General features: G+C 37.3%; 1 protein-coding gene across 1 annotated transcript; it reads left to right on the forward strand.

Moving 5' to 3' along the window:
- The first annotated feature begins 4,581 nt into the window (after nucleotides 1-4,581).
- On the forward strand, nucleotides 4,582-21,933 carry LOC129244181 (uncharacterized). Its single transcript, XM_054881795.1, has 3 exons — nucleotides 4,582-4,720; nucleotides 4,804-5,222; nucleotides 21,873-21,933. The coding sequence occupies exons 1-3, from the start codon at nucleotides 4,712-4,714 to the stop codon at nucleotides 21,931-21,933; spliced, it is 489 nt and encodes a 162-aa protein (XP_054737770.1). The 5' UTR covers nucleotides 4,582-4,711.
- The last annotated feature ends 310 nt before the right edge of the window (nucleotides 21,934-22,243 follow it).

A 22,243-nucleotide genomic window follows, 5' to 3' on the forward strand; every position in this document is an offset into this window, starting at 1 on the left:
GTGCTTTCAATATTTTTACTTTGGATATAAACTATTATAAACTATAAGAAACATTACGGCTCTTGTGTTTGCATTCAAGAAATGTGTGCTTTGATCAAAAGGTTCGCAGGACAACCGCCAGGTGATGTTCTGAGTCAACTGATTTGGGTTCTGTGTTTTCTTATTTTTGTAAGATTTGTTGCCATTGCCTGACATTTGTAAAAGTCAAGCCTCTGCAGGGGTTTTCGAGTTTTTTAAGTTTTAAAAATGAATTTGCATTTGCGAAAACCTCAAAAATGTTTGGGCATGGTTTCGGTAATAAAACTCTAAACTAAACAGCTGTTTATGAATGTCACGAACGCTTAAGATCATGAGTTCATAGAGGATGTCGAAAATAGTGGCAAGCTGTCGACATCGAAAACTGATGAAAACATCAATAAAGCGAAAGAAAATTTGATCAATAAATGCAAACAACCATCAGATAGCTGTCAGAGGTCTTGAACATTGTAGTAACGCTTTTTAACAACCGAAAAGAAGTAATGGAAAAATCAAAAATGGCTATAGATGGCGATAACGAAAATTGAGTTACAGAAATGTGTTGGGGGGCTGGCTCAAACGTTGGCATAAGTGCGTTGCAGTTAATGGGGAGTACTTTGAAAGTGATAACATCACTACTGAGGAATAAACTGGTATTTTGAAATTTCGCATCGGAACTTGATGTAGATATTTTACAACCCTGTGATTATTAATTTCCAAGAAAAATAATACGAAAAACTAATTTTTTCAAATCAATGATAAATCGAAAATAACGGACCAGCACAAATTAATGCGTAAATTAAAGGTGGTGAAAAGTGAAGTACTCAATTTGTCGGATGACAGGAGAAATTTGTGGTAGCACTGAGGAGGAAACAGCTAAAATGCTACTTTTGTAGAACTATACCGCGACGCCAGACTTTGAAGAATAGTAAAAATATGTAATATTTATTTATATAATTTAAAGAAAAATACAGCGAAAAGTATTGTTCGATTTTCATTTATTTCTAATGGATATCTACATCAAGCTTCATTAGGTAGATGTGACTAAAATGTACATCAATTGTGATTTGTCATATGCGATGTATATTTACTTCATCGTTGACGTAAGCTTTAGAGGGAGCAGTAAAGTTACATATATATTTAATTTGTCGACAAAATCCATAAGATAGAGGAAGATGCAAAATCAATGTGTTTTTCACATTGACATTAAGAAACTTTGTTCTAAGCATTGTTGAAGCCAGTGACTATAACAGGATCGGTAAAATTACTGTCACTGTTTATTATTTCTAAGTCACTTACGATGTTTAACTTTATTCTTCGTAATTGAGGAGTTAAGTGCAAAAGGCTTACTTCTGTCAAATCTAGGGAGAATTTAATGCGCCTTTGGCATTAAATTTGCTTTTATATGTGTTTTTTAAGGTCGAAAATTAAATGTAAATCAGTTCCGTTACAGCAACATTAACTCTATATTCAAAGAATGGGAAGAAAACTAAGTCATAACAGCAAAAGAAATGTTTAGTGTACTAACTTAATAATTTCGCGCTATTTTCGTATATTGCTTCTAATAAATAATAGGTCCTGCACACAAAGTTAGCGGGACATTATTATGTAGGTAATTTCTGTTTAATTTGGTGAAAACTTAACCACTTACGAGGTAATCGATTTTCATGATTATTTTAAAATAACATTTGTTTTTAAGCTTGTACGTCATCATCGTCGTCATTGTTGGCTAGACAACCCTGGTCGAGTCTTCGCCTCCTGCCGTATATGCCTCAAATTGTCTCGGTTTCGTGACTGTATCCTCCATGCCCGAAATCTCAAAAAAATCTTTATCCACACCGTCAATCTATCTAAGCGGCGGGCGACTCCTTCTCGTATGCCTGAAGTCGGCTCTTTAAGTAATTGTAAGGTTATTTAGGTGATTCTGTAAGCTCCTAGGTTACTCCTAAGGAATTAAATTCCTTCAGTAGCTCAAAGCCATAATCGTCGATTTAACCCACATTTTGCCTGACACAATCCGAAGAAGTTGAACAAAGCGCTTTGTTTTTGGCTTCTATTATACCAAAGCCCGTATTTTTTGCTGCTCTTTCTATTTTTTCGAAAGTTTCATTCAAATTAAGTAGCCATGATGTAATTATGTCTATGTCGTCCACTTTTTCTAAGTCTTACTTAGAGTTCTGATTTGTTTTCCTTTTTGAGTTTTAATTAATGGTTGTCAATTAATAAAAATCATCTGTAAAAATTTGTCGCAATTTACAATTGACAATTAAAAATAGGTACTTAATAAAGTTTTGAATTTACAATTTTTCTGTAAGACTTTTCTACTTCACATCCTCAAAACGAAAAATTTGTTTGGAACCTATTCCACAAATAGACATATTACTAATTAATGAAGTAAGCCATAGGTGGATTGCGTACTCAAGTAGCGTAGGATAAAATTTTATTAAAAAAAAATTTTGTAAATCTCTATATCAACTCTGAATTCTCGGATATAGATTGAACCTCAATCTGTTGTAATAAAAGTGTATCTGAGTGGTTTGAAGCTTTTCTTTCAATTTATCTGACAATTTTCTTCCTGCTTATATACGTAAACTACCTTGGTAAGGTTTTTACAAAAATTGAATAATCAAAGAAACAAATTTTTTTGTTTATACAAAACCACAAATAGAACTACATTTAAAGATGAGTATATATGTAGTATGCGTACTACCTATATGACTCAATTCTTTGTTCTTGACAAATTTTTACATAATCGATATATACTGCGTTTTGTGGGGGTTAAGTGTGTTTTGGTTCTATTATAGAGGTAGGGCACACAGAGGCGACTGGCAGGAACTGCCTAAAGCCTAAAGACCGACCATTGTGGTAATATTCCACTCCTGCACGAGGTGCCCCTGCTTTCGACCGAAAATGGCGGATCTAGAGAGGCAAACTCGAAAAAACCCGTAATCACAGGTGTTATTCGTACCGTGCCTAAGTGATGAATGGCACTACGTCAGTGTGTCTTTTAACGGTGACCTCCAGATACCGGGCGCCCTCTGGTTGTAATTAGCCTTACCGCAACACCGGGGCACTGTTGCGGCTTGACCTCCATTCCCCTTTACTCGTGGGACTCACTTATGTATGAAACAAACGATGAAAACAAAAACAAAGAAAAGGCAACAATGCCTTCTACAAACCAGGTCAGCAGTGACCTTTCGGCAGCCACTGTCGAACAACAACAATTGCCGCAGGCAACAAAAGGCAGCGAATGCCCGACCTCTGCCATAGCGCAATTAGAGATGGAAGTAGACGAAATGGACCTAGGGCCCATCGGGAAAACTTCCGCTCTATCACCAGAGGAAGAGGAGAAACTCTTAACTTCTCCCTCAAAAACCACAGGTTCGGCTAAGAATGGAGCGGAAATGGGAGTGAATCTGCGGCTCAGCGGTGCCGCCAGAAAGCGACTCAGGTACCACCTGGGTAAAGGTCACTCCATTGAAGAAGCGCGACAACTAGCACAGCAGCCAATGAACCTAAAGCGTCAGCGCTCCAGCAGCACCACCCCTAAGCAAAGATCTCCCAAAAGAGCTAACTTAGTGGAAAGGACAACTGACCCATCAGAAGCCGAAAGGGCAAAGGCAACAGTGCCTAACCTGGAGGTGAAAGAAGGGACGGCTAAAATGTCCTACAAGGATGCTGCATGTAGCACCAAGCTGGGTATCATACCACCTGATTATCCGGCAACGATATGGCCTACGGATAAACTAAAGGCCATTCAACACGTTATCCTGGACAGCATAAGGAAAAAGCAGACTGGTGGTGCCAAGCCAATCTTTAACAGCTGCACCTTCCGCGCAGGATACATAGTTGTCTCATGTGGCAACGATGAAACAACCGACTGGTTAAAGGCAGCAATGCCTAAACTTGAACCATGGAAGGATGCGCAAATCAGGATCGTTCTAGAAAAGGACATACCAAGGCCTTTGATCTTCACATGCCTCTTTCCAGAACTGGACAGCACATCCACAGAGGACATCCTCAGCCTCCTGGATGGGCAAAACTCTGGCCTGAACGTTCAGGAATGGCGGGTACTACGTAGAGTACAAAAGGGTAAGGTGACGGAGCTAACCATCGCAATCGACCCCATCTCCGCCATTGTGATAAAAAAAAATAACTCCTGGTTGAACTATGGGTTTAGCACAGTTCAACTTAGAACTAAGGCCAAAACCCCGGAGAAGGATGCTGAATCAGAAGCGCCCAAGCCTCCCGCATTGCAGCGGACCGAGGAACAACCCTGCACTTCGACATCGGCGATCGCAGCAACCGCAGTGAGCGTAACGCAAACTGATGAGCAGCCATGTTGCTCTAAAGATGCGCCACACGCCACCAAGCCTGCACCAATGTCAAGTGCTCAAAGGGTAGAGGAAGGCATAAGAATGCGACCCCCGCTTCGTGCCGACAAGAAAAATAATGGTCCAAAGAGGACCAAAAAAGGCGAACGTCACTCTGCTGAGGAAGCGGCCTTGCTGGGTAGCGATAATGCCACACGCTACCCTAAGCAACAATAGAAGGCAACTCGGATGCCTTCAATTAAACCTCCACCATGCAAAGGCTGCCTCGGCTGAACTAGCAAGGAGGTTTAACAAACAAAACTTGGATATAGCTCTAATCCAAGAACCGTGGGTACGTGACAGAGTCATTGAGGGACTCCAAGATGTTAATGGTAAGTTAATCTATGCCAACAATGATCGCCCTAGAGCGGCAATCTTAATTAGCAATAACTTAACCTTCATTCCCATTTCGCAGTTCACTACCACCGATCTCGTTGCGATCTGGACCAAGGTGCCAACAGACAAAGGCGAGCACGAGGTAATCATTGCCTCTGCCTACCTTCCAGGAGATGAGGAAACTGCTCCAACAAGGGAACTTGTAGCCCTAGTCAACTACTGCAAGGAGAACCACCTACGCTGGATAATAGGATGTGATGCGAATGCCCATCATACGATATGGGGCAGCACAAACATCAATGCGAGAGGTGAGTGCCTTCTTGAATTCTTACTTAGATATAATGTATCAATAGTAAACCGAGGCAATGAACCAACATTTAGGAATGCAATAAGGGAGGAAGTACTTGATCTTACCCTATGCAGTCCAAATGTACTATCAGAAGTCTCAAATTGGCATGTGTCCGGGGAAGCATCAATGTCGGACCACAGTCTTATCAGGTTTGACTTAGGTGCTACCTTACCGCACATAACAATTTACAGAAATCCAAAGAATATAAATTGGAATGTCTTTCACTTTAACTTAGAACAAAGTGCTAACTACTCTAAGCATCACCTGGTGCTTAAATCAGAGCTTGAGATGGAGGCAAATGAACTCCACTCAAACATTACGTCTGCATTTCATGAGAGCTGTCAGGAAAAAGTGAAAAAACCACGAAGGGATGTCCCCTGGTGGAATAGTACGCTTTCAAGACTACGCCATGAAACCAGAGTATTATGGAATAGAGCTAAACAAACAGGGGACTGGGTCTCCTACTCAAGAGCTCTAACCAACTTTAACAAAGAATTGAGGAAATCTAAGAGAGCTTCCTGGAGGGATCACTGTGATAAGATTTCAAATCTTCCTAATGCTATCCGCCTCCAGAAAGCCTTATCAAAGGATCACTCAAACGGCATATGTACCCTGAAAAAGCCAGATGGTAGCTACACTAAAAACCCAGAAGAAACTAGCCAACTTCTACTGGACACCCATTTCCCGGGATGCCATGCTTTACATGAGTCCACAATGTTGGTAGAACCTACCATTGATGCTGACAGAGAGGACCTAAAGCTGGCAAATAAGCTATTCCATGAAAATCGGGTACAATGGGCTATATCTACATTTAGCCCATACAAATCTCCTGGACCTGATGGGATATTCCCTTGCCTTCTGCAAAAGGGAAGCCAATACATTGTCCCTACTTTGTCCAGACTATATAAAGCAAGCCTATTGCTAGGTTATATCCCTACGAAATGGGCTGAGGTAAAGGTCGTATTCATTCCAAAGGTAGGGAAAAAACCCGAGCAATTGCCTAAGTCATACAGACCGATTAGCCTCAGCTCATTTTTCCTAAAAACAATGGAAAAAATATTGGATCAGCACATACGGGAGAATAACTTGGTTAATTTCCCACTGCACCAACTTCAATTTGCCTACCAACAAGGTAAATCTACTGAGACTGCAATACACAGTCTGGTAACCATTATTGAAAAAGCTATTGAGTCAAAACAAATCGCACTTTGCGCTTTTATTGACATAACAGGAGCTTTCGATAATACGTCCTATGAGGCAATCAACAATGCCCTATCTCAAAAGGACGTACCTAAACCCATCAGACGATGGACTATATCGATGCTGAAATCCAGAACGATCAGTACAGAATTAGGAGGAAGAATAAAGTCTATCAAGGCCACAAGAGGTTGCCCGCAAGGGGGAGTACTCTCTCCTCTTCTGTGGACACTAGTAATAGATGAACTTCTCCACAAACTGAACAACCTAGGATTCCACACCCAGGGCTATGCTGATGACCTGGTAGTATATATAGTGGGCTGGCATGAAGAGACCATCTCTAACCGCATGCAACAAGCCCTCAACATAATCAACAAATGGTGCACTGACAAAGGGCTCTCTATCAACCCATCTAAAACTGCGCTAGTGCCGTTCACCAGGAAAAGGAATATCAACATCAAATGTCCTGTCCTGAATGAATCGACTCTACAACTCTCCACAGAGGCGAACTACCTTGGTATCAACCTTGACAAAGCGCTTACCTGGAACTCGCATCTTGAGAAAGTTACTGTAAAAGCCACAAGAGCATTCTATGCCTGCACAAGGCTTTTTGGTAAAACATGGGGGCTCAGCCCCAGAATGACCTACTGGACATTCACTACAGTTGTTAAGCCTATAGTCACTTATGCTTCCATAGCATGGTGGCCCAAAGTTAAGCAACGAAAGGCGGCAAGCGATCTTAATAAATTGTACCGCCTCATCTGCATCGGTATAACAGGAGCAATGAAAACATGCCCAACTGGCGCTTTGGGCGTGCTCCTAGGTATACCACCGCTTCCCATCTTAATTGAAAAAGAAGCAAGATTGAGTGCCTTAAGACTAAAAGGCAACGCCGATCTTAAAAGTGGAGATATGAGAGGACATCTAAAGATCTTAGAAGACTTTCGACACACTCCTATACTACACAGGGTGGATACAATATCTCCCAAAACCATTCTCTACAGAAACTTCCGAATTATTATTAATGAACGAACAACTTGGAGAACTAATTCTATCAATTTCAAGCCTGGATCTCAATTATGGTTCACTGATGGGTCCAAGCTGGAAGATGGTAGAGCAGGGGCAGGAATCAATGGGCCTAAATTTAAAAAATCGATTCCGATGGGACTCTACCCAACAATATTCCAGGCAGAAATACATGCCATTGAAATATGTGTGAGAGAATGCCTTCGCAGGAAAATGAGAGGTACTCACATCTATATACTCTCTGATAGTCAAGCGGCTCTAAAAGCCCTTCTATCAACAACTATCACCTCTAAATTGGTAAATGATTGCCTAAACCTTCTCAACATGTTAGGAAACCTCAACACAGTAAATCTAGTCTGGATTCCGGGACATGAAGGGCATGAGGGGAATGAAATGGCTGATGACCTCGCAAAACAAGGAGCAAATATGCAACTTACTGGTCCTGAGCCTTTCTGTGGACTCACGAAAAGCCACATTAATGAATTCCTCAGGAAATGGGAAGAAAGGAAATTTGCTGCACACTGGCTAAATTGTGCCGGTCAGCGTCAAGCCAGACAATTTCTTAGTCCCAACAAAGGAATATCAGACAAGCTACTCTCACTAAACAGAGTAGATCTGCGTCTTCTAACAGGATACCTCACAGGTCACTGCAGCCTGAGGTATCATTTAAATAACATTGGTCTATCAGAGACCAATGTCTGCCGCTTTTGCGAAATGGATATAGAAAGCTCAGAACATGTGCTTTGTGAATGTCCTGCGCTGGGCAGACAAAGACTTCACCACCTTGGTGGTATCGTAGTATCTCCATGTAATCTTTGGAACAACAAACCCACAATAGTGCTAAAATTTATAAAAAGCCTTAAACTCTAGGGTTACAAAATAGGTCTTGCACAATAGATCAACTCTGGTCGCAGTGCGTAATGGCCTTCTAATAATAATAATAATAATACTGCGTTTTGTAGAAGAACTGAAATCAAACGCCAAGGAGTTTTGGGAATACACACACACAAATATACCAACGTGCATGACCTGCAATAACAATTTCTCAGAGAGCTTATGCGATTCCATAACTATGTTCGCAGATTTTTTCATGTTCCCCAAATTTTGATTCCAAACTTCAGGTTTCCTATACTTGTATACCTCTTTAATATTAATTATGCGCGAACTGTTGAAATTAGTTCAATGTCTATGAATGAATTAGACATCATTAATAGTATTGCTGAACTTCAATCGTCGTTGAAAAATTACCTGGATGGGATTTCCTCATATAATATTTTCTTTAAAAATACAGCTTGCCTATCTACATGCCATTAAATCTCATTTATAATTATATATTTTACCTGTGGGCACTCCACAGTTACCACTCTCCCGATATTTTCACAATATTGTATCTCTTCACTTCAGAGTAGTTGTCAAGACGACATTACTTACATATGTACAGACTTTTTTAATATCCTATTGCTGAAACTCGAAAGCTTAAGTGTTGTTTCAATTTTCATGTCATGGTTCAGTTCTTATCTTTCCAAAAGAAAATCGTTTACACAAATTGAATGCACTCAATCCTACACTTTTTTCTTGGCGAGGAGGGGAAGCATCAAAAGCCTATTGCCGAAGCCGTGGCATGGGACTTTAACACAACTCCGGTATGTCCTCCTGGAACTTCACCGTTAAGTAGTACATCAGGAGGCCGTTGTGAGTATATTATTACTCAATCGTCTGTTATAGTCATTCTGTTCTGTACATTGTGTTAAGGAGCTCTTCCTAGGGACCTACGTGCATATTCCGGGACCTACGTGCATATCTGCCATTTTTCCAATGGTGTTATGTAACCTATACATCTCAACCGCGAGAAGGTCGATATGCACCATTCCCATTATCACATGGATTGCGTCATCTGAGACAGTGCGAGTCAATGAGTACTCCCAGATATTTGATATATGGCTACGGCCTTATATCATGGTCAGCTACCGTAATCACTAACTCTTCACCTACCCGTCGTGTTGTCAGTCATACGACTTCAGGTTTTTGAGCTGCAAGCTCTAACTACACATTTTTAAGCCATCTTCTAATTCTTACAATTGCATTGTTGCACAACGCTTGCAACACGTCCAGATGATTTCCCACTACCACCAACGCAATGTCGTCTGCGTATCGAATGAGGGTAGTATCTTCAGGAAGCTCAAGCTTGAGGATACCGTCATACATAGCATTTGAAAGTGTTCACCTAAACACCGAGCCTTGTGGAACACCGCCTACACCTTTATAGGCTCCTCGGGTGTCCTACAGGGCAATATTCTTGGCGCTGTTTTAAACACTAGTTTAGTAAAGTAACTTGGCAATCGGATACCTCTTTAGCGCAGGGAAATTTAAGCAGCCTTGTCGCTTGAAGGGTCCAAAATAAGCTTTTACTTAATATAAACAATATTTTCATGCCACCTTTTCAAAAACTCGCAATGTCATTCCATCCTCTTATGGTTTATCAAATGCTGTTTTTTCTAAAGTTAAAAAGTTTCCTCATCTATGCGGAACAATTGACTCTGGCTTTACATTCGCAAATCATGTTAATCAGATACTGCCGAAGGCTTATGGTACTTTATGTATGGAGAGATTTTAAAGATCACTAGAAAAGATGTATATAACTCCTAGTTCATTCTACCCATTAATGCTGTCTATTATTCAAATAGAATTCAAAGGGTATAACGCATCTTTATTCGATTCGCTCTGCAACCACTTAACTTCTCTAATCCCTTACAACCTTACAGTGCTCGGTGCGTGCTAATAAATCAGCGGCCTCTTGCCAATAAACGTCCCCATCAGTTGCTGATGGTTTTTTTATATTACTTGAGGTTCTGTTGATTATCCCGAAGTTCTTGAACAGAGGAACTTAACGGTTTTACTATCCCTTTAATATCAAAACAGTCAAATCAAATTGCTCTAACTTTGCTCCTATTACGGTGGCGCTTAATGAGTTAAATAAAGGGTTTTCCAATAAAAGGTGTTATTTTGATATTCAAAGAAAAATTCTATTTTTTAATATAAATGATTTTATATCTAATATAAAAGAGAGCTCTAGCTGTCAGGGTGTTAAATGTTGGTTTTCATTTATTATTTTCACATTTGGTTTTTGAGCTGCAATTCTATATTTGGAAAATGGGTCGCACTAAGAGGCTACATAAATTAAGGGGACAAATACCGGTAAAATTTCGAAACAATTTTTTTTCTTTTTTCATAAAATGTTAATATAATCCTTTAAGAATATGTCAAACAAAATTTGAACGTAAATTTAAGTATTTCTTACATTATAGATCGTCAACCGTGACGACTCTATTCTTTGCGTTCCAGCGCTGGGAGAGGTATAGTTGCGTTGCCGACTTTAGACGCGTTTTTCTCAAAACTATATTTTTCGAATTGGTGTACACGATAACTCGAAAAGTTATTGACCGATCTCACTGAAAATGTTCGCACATCTTTTTTAATGATATTACTTTCTATGTGAATTTACAATTCGAAAATTTTTCGAAAAAATAATTTTTTCGAAGCAAAAATAGTAGGAAAATTCGCCCCAAAATTCATTTTTTTAAATGATTAAAATAAAAAAAAATATAAATAAACTATATACCAATTTTGAAAAATATATATTGACTTCTTCATTTTAAATAATTTTAATGAAAATCAGGGAAAATATGGCCGTTTACAGTAGTCCCCTTAAGAGTGGAAAATAACATCAGGCAAATGACCACCACGACCACGCTTAATTTCCATAACCGAATTGCAAAGTGGCTGGTTTCGTTGCGCCGTCTTGTTGAAAATAAACGTTGTCCAGATCAATACCATCCAATTTCGGCCATAAAAACTCGTTAATCATCTCTGCTGTTTAACACCTAACACCTGTTATTGAAAACCCCTTTATTATCCACAGACTACTCGACCCAGATTTTGCTATGCCAAGATTTCTTTTCCATTTGAATATTGCGTCCCACTATTCATAATTGCTCTATTTTGCTCTAGTATGCAAGATTTAATTTTAAGCAAATATATACATCTGGTCTGTAAGGCTCTTGTAATCATAGACTTAAATAAAATGAAAATGAAATGAAGACACGACTTTCTTTGTAACCCTGCGTATATTTCACATTTCATTCAACCATAAACAATTAACATATGTCGTCAGCGATATACACGTACACTTCCATCCAACGTAAAAAGTCTTTTTTATTCGCGCTTGCCTCGGACTTCCTTCCTCATTTTTACACAAACAACATACATCTTTAGTGAAAAAAAATTTCATGTGCAAATATTTTGACAGGTGGCTTCAATTTTACACGCAACAGGAAACTGTGCAAAATTTTTCATTGCACCCCCTTTCTTTAATCTTACATTCCTTTTTTTATTTTTTCAACGTATGCGAATCCATAGTAAGATGTAATAATATAAAAACGGGAGAAAAGTTTTAATTTCACCATTTCACTGATCGAGAATTCGCTCTCTGAAATAGAGTTTGTGAGCTTTGTTCCAACAACAATGGCATGCAAATTTGGGCACTGAAATATGGTATATAATTTCAATTAAATGTAAACTGTAGTTAAAACTGGATGGGGGTAGAAATTTAATAAATTTACATGGTAACTAAATAGAGGCCTATTAATACCTCTTGTTGTTTCTAAAACTGCCAATACTTTTTCACTTGAAGCAATCAAATCTACTACTTGCGGTACATATATTTCGGAAAACGCATGCATCGGCATGTTAACTGACGCAGTGAAAAGATCTCATTTGACATTCAGAGTTTAGAATTTCGAAGTTGTCTATGTCTGTGTCTAATGGAGTGATTACAGCTCATTTACTGTATAAGTTCTAACTGATAATAAGTTTTCATATCGGAACTCTAAAGTTGTAAGTTATTAGCTCACATTCTGAGCCATCTTGGGGAAACATCGCTCTTTAAAAGGTTTGTAGATCTATGCTTTGCTAGCGTGGTAGTTTTACTGTATGGCATAAAACGTTTGCCAACGGATTTAGATAACTTAGCATTTTTGTTATATATTTTACTCTGCTGTTCTCCACTTCCGATTTGACCTTAGTTATGTGCAGATCTCTATGAATATTTTCGGTAGAGTGTTTATTTTGCACTAGTAAAACGTTGGGTCTCATACGCTATATTTAGAACCACCAGCCATTCAGAAATAAATTAAGAGGTTTTTATATCAAATCGCCTATTAGCTAAATATGATTCCAAGATTTTATAAAATTTTAGTGGCGTAAGAGTTTGACGTGATAACGTCTTATAATTATATATAGCCGGCTGCACGCACCAAAAAATGCGGCGTGACATTGCTCATACGGCGTTATCTTGCTCATGCCGCGTTATCTTGCTCATGCGTCGTTACCTTGCTTGAACTGCAAGCGAGAGCGCGGAACGAACGACAAAGAGGCACAATCGGCCCCCGCGTTCGGCAACGTTCGACATCTGGCTCTCTCCTACTTGAGTGAACATATATATGATGTATATGCGCATATGTATATAAATTCACATATTTGTATTTGCATATGCCTTCTTGCTGTGTGCATGGTAATGAACCATTTCTCTGTTGAGAATAGGACGATGATAGGAAAAATAGGAAATGAAAGGTGGTGTTTCGAGTATAATGTGTCTTGAAAAAGTCAAATCGATGATGTTGCCTCTTAGTGTTGTTGACTTATAAACGTCTGATGCACAATCGAAATTTAACATATCTTTCATGAATTTGATAAATGTTTCGTAATTTTTCACGTTTGTGTAAATGTAACTTGATCAATTCCATTGCGATTTCATTTACCTCCTTCTCTATAACCATACAAAATATCTATCAAACAAATAAAATTAAAATTTTCCTTTGAAAAATGCAACCATTCCATTAGTATTTTCTTATGACGTTGTCACGTTAAACTATCGTCAGTAATCTGACTTTACAGACAACCTCTTTTTTTCATTTTATTTATGTCCATAATGCCGCACTTTGTCAAATGCTTGAGTAACATCAAGAAAAATTGGAGAACAGTAGCATCTTTCCTCAAATGTTTTCCTGATTTCAGTGGTGATTGGATTAGCTTGTTCCAATATATCGTGATTTTCTCAAAATTCAAATTAATGTATTGGTATAACAATTTATTTATAGAGCAAATGAGTCATCTATGATCAAATAATTTGGACAGACAGGATAGTAAGCGTATTCGTCTGTATGAAAACTGTGCTGTATATTTTCCGAGTTTGGCTATCACGATGTTCTGAGTCCTTGTCATGTCAATGATGTTGATGCTTAAAGAAAAATATATGGAGCATTTGAAGAGGGTACTATTGGTGAGTGAAAACAACTCAAAAGGAATTTCAGACATTTTTTATAACACATTTTCTGTAGTAAATTCTCTGTAGCAATTTCTTGGTTAGCTGATATTTGCAAAATATTTGCACTGCATTTTAAATGTTTCCCCTTACGCAACAACTTTCTTTTCCTTTTCCCCCACTACAACAACTTAGATATCACTGTAGCAAAAAAACAAAAAAATAGCACGCTTTCCACAAAGAACTTCTAAGAATGAAGAGGGAGAAAAACAAATTACGTATATCGGCGATGTGAAACTTTAAGTTGCATTTTAAGCTTCGGTGTATGAAGAGGCTTATAGTAGAATTTTATGAAAAATATTTTTGTGTTCTTTTTTTTAATCCGTTATATCCCTCTATTATGAATATTTTTGCCCTTTTTCACAAAAGAGGCAAAACGGCACATCTTTTGAAGTGTTACAGGGTTAAAATATTTTACAAAAATTTTCACCGCTATTTTTTATACAAAACTGCTGAACTTTTTATACTTATATACAATATATAAAATTTAAGGATCACATAGTTTCCCTTGCCCATTCACCATAAAAATGTGCAAAATTATGACAATTTTGACACCTCCCAAAAAAGTTCAGACATACACTTTTAAATCGCCAATACACGTAATTTTTTTTGTTTTGTTTTTTTGGTGTCTCCTCTACCAAAATCCACAAACATACATGACCCTTGTTATTTTCAAAAAAGTTTGATTTTATCGCACTGTGACACCAATAAGTTCCATCGATGAAAGTCAAGCTCTCAGCTACCCTCCATTAAACAGCTCCCCAAAGTTTCGCTATTTAAATTATTAAAATTTTTCGAGTAAAGTGTAAAAAATTACCAGTTTTAAAAGATTTAAATTTTCGCGCGAATGTGCATAACTGATGCCAGAAAACCAACTGCGCTAACCGCACGCTCCGCCAATTAACGCAAAACGCCGCCAACAAGGCAAGGTACATCTGCGCTACCTATGCGCCATCCCGCCCACCCGCGGTGTACTCAAGCCAACACGCGTCCTCAATAAAAGAAAATTAAAATGTTTAGCGGTCACCAGCTTGGATTAAACAAAGCTTAGTCAATGCGGATGCGAAAAGTGATAGAAGTACTGTTATTGCACATAGCGTTTTCAGCCCGCCTGCTGCAATTCATAAATTCACTAGCGCGAGTTAAAGTAGCAGCATAAGAATAATTTCCAAGTGTTGGACGGTAGCGCGTAGCTTCTTCGTCGCCGCCATCGCCATGGAATAGCTTTTCTTGGTGTGCCAACAACTCATCTTTATTCTGCAGTCCTCTAATGCTTCCGCATCTTAGCATCCGTTTTCCTGTAGATTATTTATTTTCATATTTTTGTTGCTTACTGTGAGCACCAACGAAGCTCGTCGCGATGTTATTGCCGCCATTGCAGCCTAGCAACCGCAACCCTACTTCCAACTCTCTTCGCAACCACTTCTATTACAGAATTTTCAATCGCTTCGCTTGATCCTGTGGTGCGGCGCTATTGCACGCACAAACATACATACACTACACAATACAAGCACAGACACGCGCCGGGTACCTTAGCTTATTTACTGTTCGCTTTGAATTTCTGGCTCTAGTCCACTTTTACTAGCTGTCGCTTGTAAATACTTCAATTTCGCCAGTGAAGCTAATAAATTCTGTAAAATATTTTTATGCGTTTACGCTTGAGTGAGTGTGCGGCAACGCAATACCTATGTATACGAAAGCTATCTCTTTGGCAAAAACAAAAAAATATCTATGTAGTATCATACTTGCGTATATATCTAAATTTATATTTTCGCTCAAATGTAAACGTACAGTTGAAATTTACTGCTTTGCTGCTTTTTGTAAGTGGCTTATTATATTCGAATTGAAATTATTATCGGCGGTAATAGTATGTATGTATGTAATATATGCGCTTAATATGGCGCAATAAATAAACCTAATATTCGTATAAAAACGCAGTATAATGCATATCTTAAAAGATGTTTCCAACTTATGGTATCCTCTTCATATATGTAGAGCGAAAGCTCATTTCAAAAATATTCCACTGGCAAAATAAAAGCGCAGAATAAGTTCTCTGTTAAATTAGGAAATACTTTGCCCACTTATCATAGTAAAACTTTTCCACACATAGTTTATGATAAAGTAAATTATTTTGGAAACTAATTGTTTCAAGAATAACAAACGCTCAAGCATTGAATTGTAGCTGCAAGTGAGGCAGGAGTTAACGAAAACTTAAGAAAGCAAAGGCAGTAGGATGGCGATAATTTGACATACGAGTTATATGGGGCTGGTATGGCAATATAATGGTCTTGTGATTTATTTTATTATTTTAAAATGTTAATTTCTCTAAAAAAAGAAAATAATTTAGTTGACCGAGCAGAATTTCGATCAATTCTTGTTGAAATTGAAACGCTATATTCAAAACCACTTACTGCGCGGCACTAAGTCGGAATGGATTCAAGTAGACACGAAATACGTTTAACTTAACTTAACATTAGCTTCGAATGGACTGCTCCGATTTGCAAAGGGTTTTTCGCATTTTAAAGGTTAACTTTCCGAGAAGGTTAAATTTAACACAATTTGCGTGGCAATCCGAAAAAATGTGATAAAAAATCATCAATTGTTGCTGTTACAGAAAAAACCAATCTATCGAAATATTTCTTTTTTGCAGTTAAACTTTGAAACATTTTCTTTTGTTCTGCATCAATTAGAATTTTTAAAACAAAAATGACACTTTTTCACAAAAAAGTTGTTTGTGCGTTTGTGCGCTGTATGCAAAATGTGCCGAGCTGCGTTCAAGAAGCAGCCAAAGCAAAGAGGCGAAAAAGTGCGCGCACGAACCTGCTCATTTGTTTTGTTGCTTAATGCCACTTCGTTTTTTGCATTTGACAATGCCACGCTTTGCATTTCTATTATTTTCATTGTGTTCTGCTTTTCAGGATTCTTAGGACAAAATTTTTCAAAATTCTGTCTGCTGATTTATTGTTGTGTTGCTACAAACAAGCACATTTCACCACATTGGGAAACTGTAATGATGAATTAAATCAAAAAAAGGTGAAACAGTATTTTTAAACGAACGAGCCGAAACTTGCAGTACTTGGTTTTCAGCATAATTTTCTAATATAACTTTTAACCAAAAGTAGATACTATATTTACCTTTGTATATACAAGACTGTTCTAGCATGCTGAAGAAGTGAACGCATCTTTGATATTCTCTTATCTTTACCCGTATATAAAAGCACTGCAGCCTCCAAAATAAATATGAAAATTCTTAGCGCTGGAGACAGTAATGCACTTTTTCCTATAACTTGCTGAAAATTTGCCGTAAATATGAAAAAAATCGACCTGACAAATATTTGTATTTTTATTCAAAATATTAAAAATCTTATTATGTTGAGAAAGCATAACCTGACATTAGTAGCCTTATAGCTAAGTCATCAATCAAGCTTAAAGAGCGAGCAATATTATCAACTACCAATGCAACTAACAATTAATATCTTAACATTTTCAAAATGTAATGCGGAAGAAAAACCTTTCTGTTCGGTAGACACAGTACTAGATATTCTAAATTCTCTCAATCCTCTCGGAATGGCGCCACATAAAATAATGTTTACAGTAAGAGCTCCTACAATATATTTACGCAATGTAAATCTGTCAACACTATGTAAAGAAACTAAGCTCCTGATCATCGGAGGAATGTGGAATTTCGATTCCAACAATTTCCAAATTCCATATAATGTTTTGCAGTGACAAACATCAAAACTGAAGAAAAAACACAGATGGCCGTTTTCGACCTTAAATATCCATGTTTGTCCACATGGCCAATTGTTTGCAACTCTATCCCGTAGAAATGGAAACAACATTCAAAATGTTCCAAAAAATTATTTTTTTCTAAAATTAATTAGGTTGGTTACGTTTGGCGGCCGCATCACACATAGAGACAACGATGCCACTTAGGCCACGTAATGGGTCCGTTGTGAGCCGCGGGGGCCGGGCTACATTTCCCTCTCCATATTGAACCATCTTGAGCTTTTGACAAAGCGTAAAAGGTTGTTGATACCTAAAGTGTATAGATTATCTATATTCGTTAAGAAGTAGGATTTTTAAAATCGGTTCCCGCTTCTGGCTAGAGCTGAACATGTGCAAATAGAGGTTGAATTGTTTCCAACTCCTCCTCATTTCTGCAGCTACGACAAAAATCATGCGTGTAAGCGCCTAATCTCCTTGCATGAGACAATGTCCTATTAGGGCCCCTACTAAGGTCCTGGTTTAAAGTCTACTCAGTTTTACTACTCTTGGACATACATAAATTTAGCCTTGGCCATGTTTGCCTAGCAATTTCACAGGTATTAACGCTAATCCATCTTTTATTTGTAGAACTGTTTAGTGCGTCCTTAATGAGAAGCTTATAAATTGCGAGAGGTATATCCATAAAATTACTTATGTCTGGCATACAGGTACCTTCTCTTGCAAGTTGGTCTGGCCTACAGAACTCTGGTATATCCCTGTGGCCTGGAACCCAGCATAAGATTTTACGATATTGCTTGGCCATCTCATTTAGAGATTGGCGACAACTTAAGACACTCCTTGATTTTGTTTGGAATGCATCCAGGTCTCGTTGGGCAGCTTGGCTATCTAATAGTTTGCAGATATCCGTTGTTGATATTCTGTTTATCTTTAGCCATTTTAAGGCTTCGTGAATAGCGTCTATTATTTTATTAATTAATTGCAATTAAATTCTTTTATTTATAAATCTTATTTCTTGTATAATACAAGGTGTGGGAGCTAGTATTTGTTATACATATATATCCCAGTTCAAGTGGTATTAACGATTTTTTTTAACTTTTTTCGTACTTCTATTTCTTCTGTAATTTTTCGGTATTAATTTCATTTTAAAGTCAGCTTCAGAAATTTTAAACTTTACCTGAGCGACCTTCTTCAAATAATTTTTATCATTTTATCAATTGAAAAAACATTGCTTCATTATTTTATCTTAGAAAAATTTTAGGCGCCTATGCAAAAGTGGTAGACTCTTGCTGCACAGTTCTCAAATGTAGCTGTTTTTGTCTTTAAAGTGATTTATCCTCTTAAAGTGGTTAGTGTTAGAAATTGTGTTACCAAAGCTTTTCTTTATTAATTCATGCGAAGTTCGCCTCTTTTTATATTTAAAATTTTATGGATAGAATAGATAGTAAAAAAAGAGCAACTGAACAAAATCTAGAGAGATATTAAACAGTTATGATTTAAATTTATTTAGAAAAATGCTGCGTTCAACGAAGAACTAACAAATTGCGCACTTTATGAATTGGGCTCAATACAGACCACATAAAGAATTAGTTTCTATCAAAAGGTTAGGCCTTCTGTCTAAGAGCAGACCGAAAGTAACTCAAAGAACACAAAAGCTCGCACATGACTTACTTTATGAGTTGGGCTTAGTATAAATCACATAACAAACAATTTCAATCAGGTTTTCTCGGTTGACTTAACCGAATCTTCCCATAACCGACCCGCATAAAAGGTCCAAGGAGCACGCGATTTACAGAAATGCATCTGAAATGTGCGTGCCCTGTCCAGTTGTTAGAGGGAAATATTATTATCATCACAATAAACGAAACGGAGACGCGCCCTCGACAGTCTATTCTATATTAATCAAAAAACCCAGATTGACACTCGAGCAAGGATTGTCACTTCAAAAGTATTCAATTATTAAGAGCCGTGTTTTCAATAAAAATAATTGAACCCTATAAGAATCTAAATTTATACATGTTTTATTTGAAAACAGCTTTTTGAAAAGCCATTTATTTAAGAAATATATTGTATATAAAATATGTATGCATAACTTCAACCAATTTTAACCTCAAAACATAGATCACACTTCTATCAATCTTTTTTTGAATTATTATATAGAAAATTATAATAAAAGGTAAAGCGCTTATCAACCTAATATCACCCCAACGTTTTATTTGGTTTTGAAGCTATTCCAGCTTTGTGCGTATGCAGATGATATACGATAAAAACTAGAGAAAATAGTATGAATTACTAGGCTAAGAATTAATACAGCAAAAATGAAGTGCATGGTCCGGTTCAGCTCCGGTTTAAGCAGTGATGACTTGCTAATCGGAGACTATGTATTCGAGAATGTGCAAGAATTTGCATACTTGTGTATCAAAATACCAGCCAATAAGGATATGTCATGACAATTAATGACAGAGTTTTAGCAACAAATAAGTCTTATTACTCGAATTTGAACCTGCTTAAGTCAAAATTATTATCCCGTTAAGGATGGTCAAAACCTTCATCCGCCCTGTGCCTGCCTATGGTTGCGAACTATGGACGTTAAAAACTAATGGCATTAATCAGCTAATGGTCTTCGAAAGAAGAATTCTACGAGAAATGTATAGACCAATAAGACTGCAGGACCGTTCTTATCGAATAAGACATAATCATGAGCTGGAACTTTTAACAAATAACGAAACTGAGAAAAAATGTATAAAATTTAAGAGGATAAGATGGCTTGGACACATGTTTAGAATGCCCAAGGAAATAAAAACCCGAAAAGCAGTTGAAATACGCCCTATTGGAGACCAAAAAAGGGGACGATCCAAAAAGAGATAGCTCGAAGACGTTGAAGATGGCCTTGCAAAGCTGAACGTGCGGCGTTGGAAGAAAGTAGCCTTAGATAGAAACGGAGGGCGAAAGGTTGTGAATGAAGCAATGATTCACCAAGGACTGTGATGCTAAGACGAAAAAGGCTTTTTTTGGCTGATTAATACTTATTCCTTTTTATTAAAATTATAGCTCATTATATAACAAAAACTGTCACACTTCGTATAAGAAATAAAAAAAGTCTTGCAATTTTTTAACTTTTTTATTAAAATTTGTCGTAATTTTGCGCCAAGTATATGACCGACAAACTCTGAATGATCAAAACAAACATTTTATTTAAATTCTGTTTTTCAAAACTTCAACGGCAAATACCTACCCCCAAAACCTTTACAATGCAGTCATTAACCTGCTCCTGGTAATTATAATTTCGCTATAATGTGACATACTGTATTTCTTTGTGAAATTTATTTTCTAAGTTACAGAGTGTCACGGTAGAAAGGAGCTATTATACCGATTGGCCGAATCAAAAAATCTTTTTCAGCACCCATGAAATTAAATTTAGATTTTAATACTTACAAAATCCCTATCAAATCGTAAATACATAATTTTCTATCTTCATACATTTAGTTTTATGGAGTAATCAACTACGAATGCAATAAGCCAACTTGAGCTGACTAACAGAGAATTCAATTTCAGCAAGCACTCAAACACAGAAATCTCTATACGAACATGCAAAATAACTCATACGATTATGTATTTATATATGTATTTGTATGCCACCAACCACAATAGAAATACTGCTATCTATGTACGTAGCAACAAAACAATGTTGCAATAGACTATTTGTTCGAAAATTACTTTAGAATAACACAAAATGCGAATGTAATTGAATTTCATTAATTGCACACGGAGTAAAGGGACCACCGCGCACGCATGCATACGACACAGCGGAGCAGACCTGCAGGGAAATGTGGTGGAGAGTGTAGAAATACGCGCAACTAATACAAGCATGGATATGTAATAGTATGAGAACAATTTGTGAACACATAGTTGCAAAAATATTTTCCGACAAACAAGTGCTACCGCCAGCACTCAGTACTAAAAGTGTTTGCAGTTGTAAACCACCGGTGCGGATACGTGATGTGCGCAACAATTTTCGCAAACCGAAATATACAGGGCTTTTCAAGCTCGAGTTTCTTGTTTAAAACAAATTCTCCAAATGAAATTGAATGTAGACTCATTAATTTATATGTACTGTAGAAGGTCTAAATTTTCATCCATAAATAATAATTTTGGTGAAAATTTCAATGACGATTAGGCATATTTGAGTCTACACCTCGGCTATTTTGCGCTAAATGTTATCTTTAAATGTTGAAGTTATTACTTTATTAATATAAAATATATATTTTGGTTAGTTCTATAAAAAATAACCTAAAACATTAAATCGTTCCATCATGGCAGAAAATTTGTTGCAGAATGTCGTGAAATTATTCTTTCCGAGAACACTTCAATTGCAATAAAATATTTATTTGACGGCTGTATTACAAACCACGCCATCTATCAAAAAAAGGCCAATAAGCGTTGTTACCGTATTTTTTATATGTATGTTCAGCTGCAAATGCGAAGAAATCCCAATAACACCAATCACACCACCAGACTACAATGGACACTAAGCACGCCTTCATATCCCTTCAACTGTAAACGAGCTTCAAAAGAAGATTAATTCAACCAAACTATGCAGTTTTCTTCGATGAGAAAAACGAATTTTCGGCGATTCCGCTGAGAGCATGGATTTAATTCTGACACCAAATGAGCCTCGCAAATCATAAATGTAATTTTTTACCAAATTAGCATGGGGTAATTAAAAAAAATATCACTTCTGGCAAACGCCATTCCTCTGTTGGAGGATTATTGTAACTGAAAATATTCATAAGTTATCCAAATCCGAGTTTGGTTTTGTTAAGCGTCATAGCTCCGATTTCT

This window comes from Anastrepha obliqua, chromosome 4 (genome assembly GCF_027943255.1).
Source record: "Anastrepha obliqua isolate idAnaObli1 chromosome 4, idAnaObli1_1.0, whole genome shotgun sequence".
Taxonomy (NCBI): domain Eukaryota; kingdom Metazoa; phylum Arthropoda; class Insecta; order Diptera; family Tephritidae; genus Anastrepha; species Anastrepha obliqua.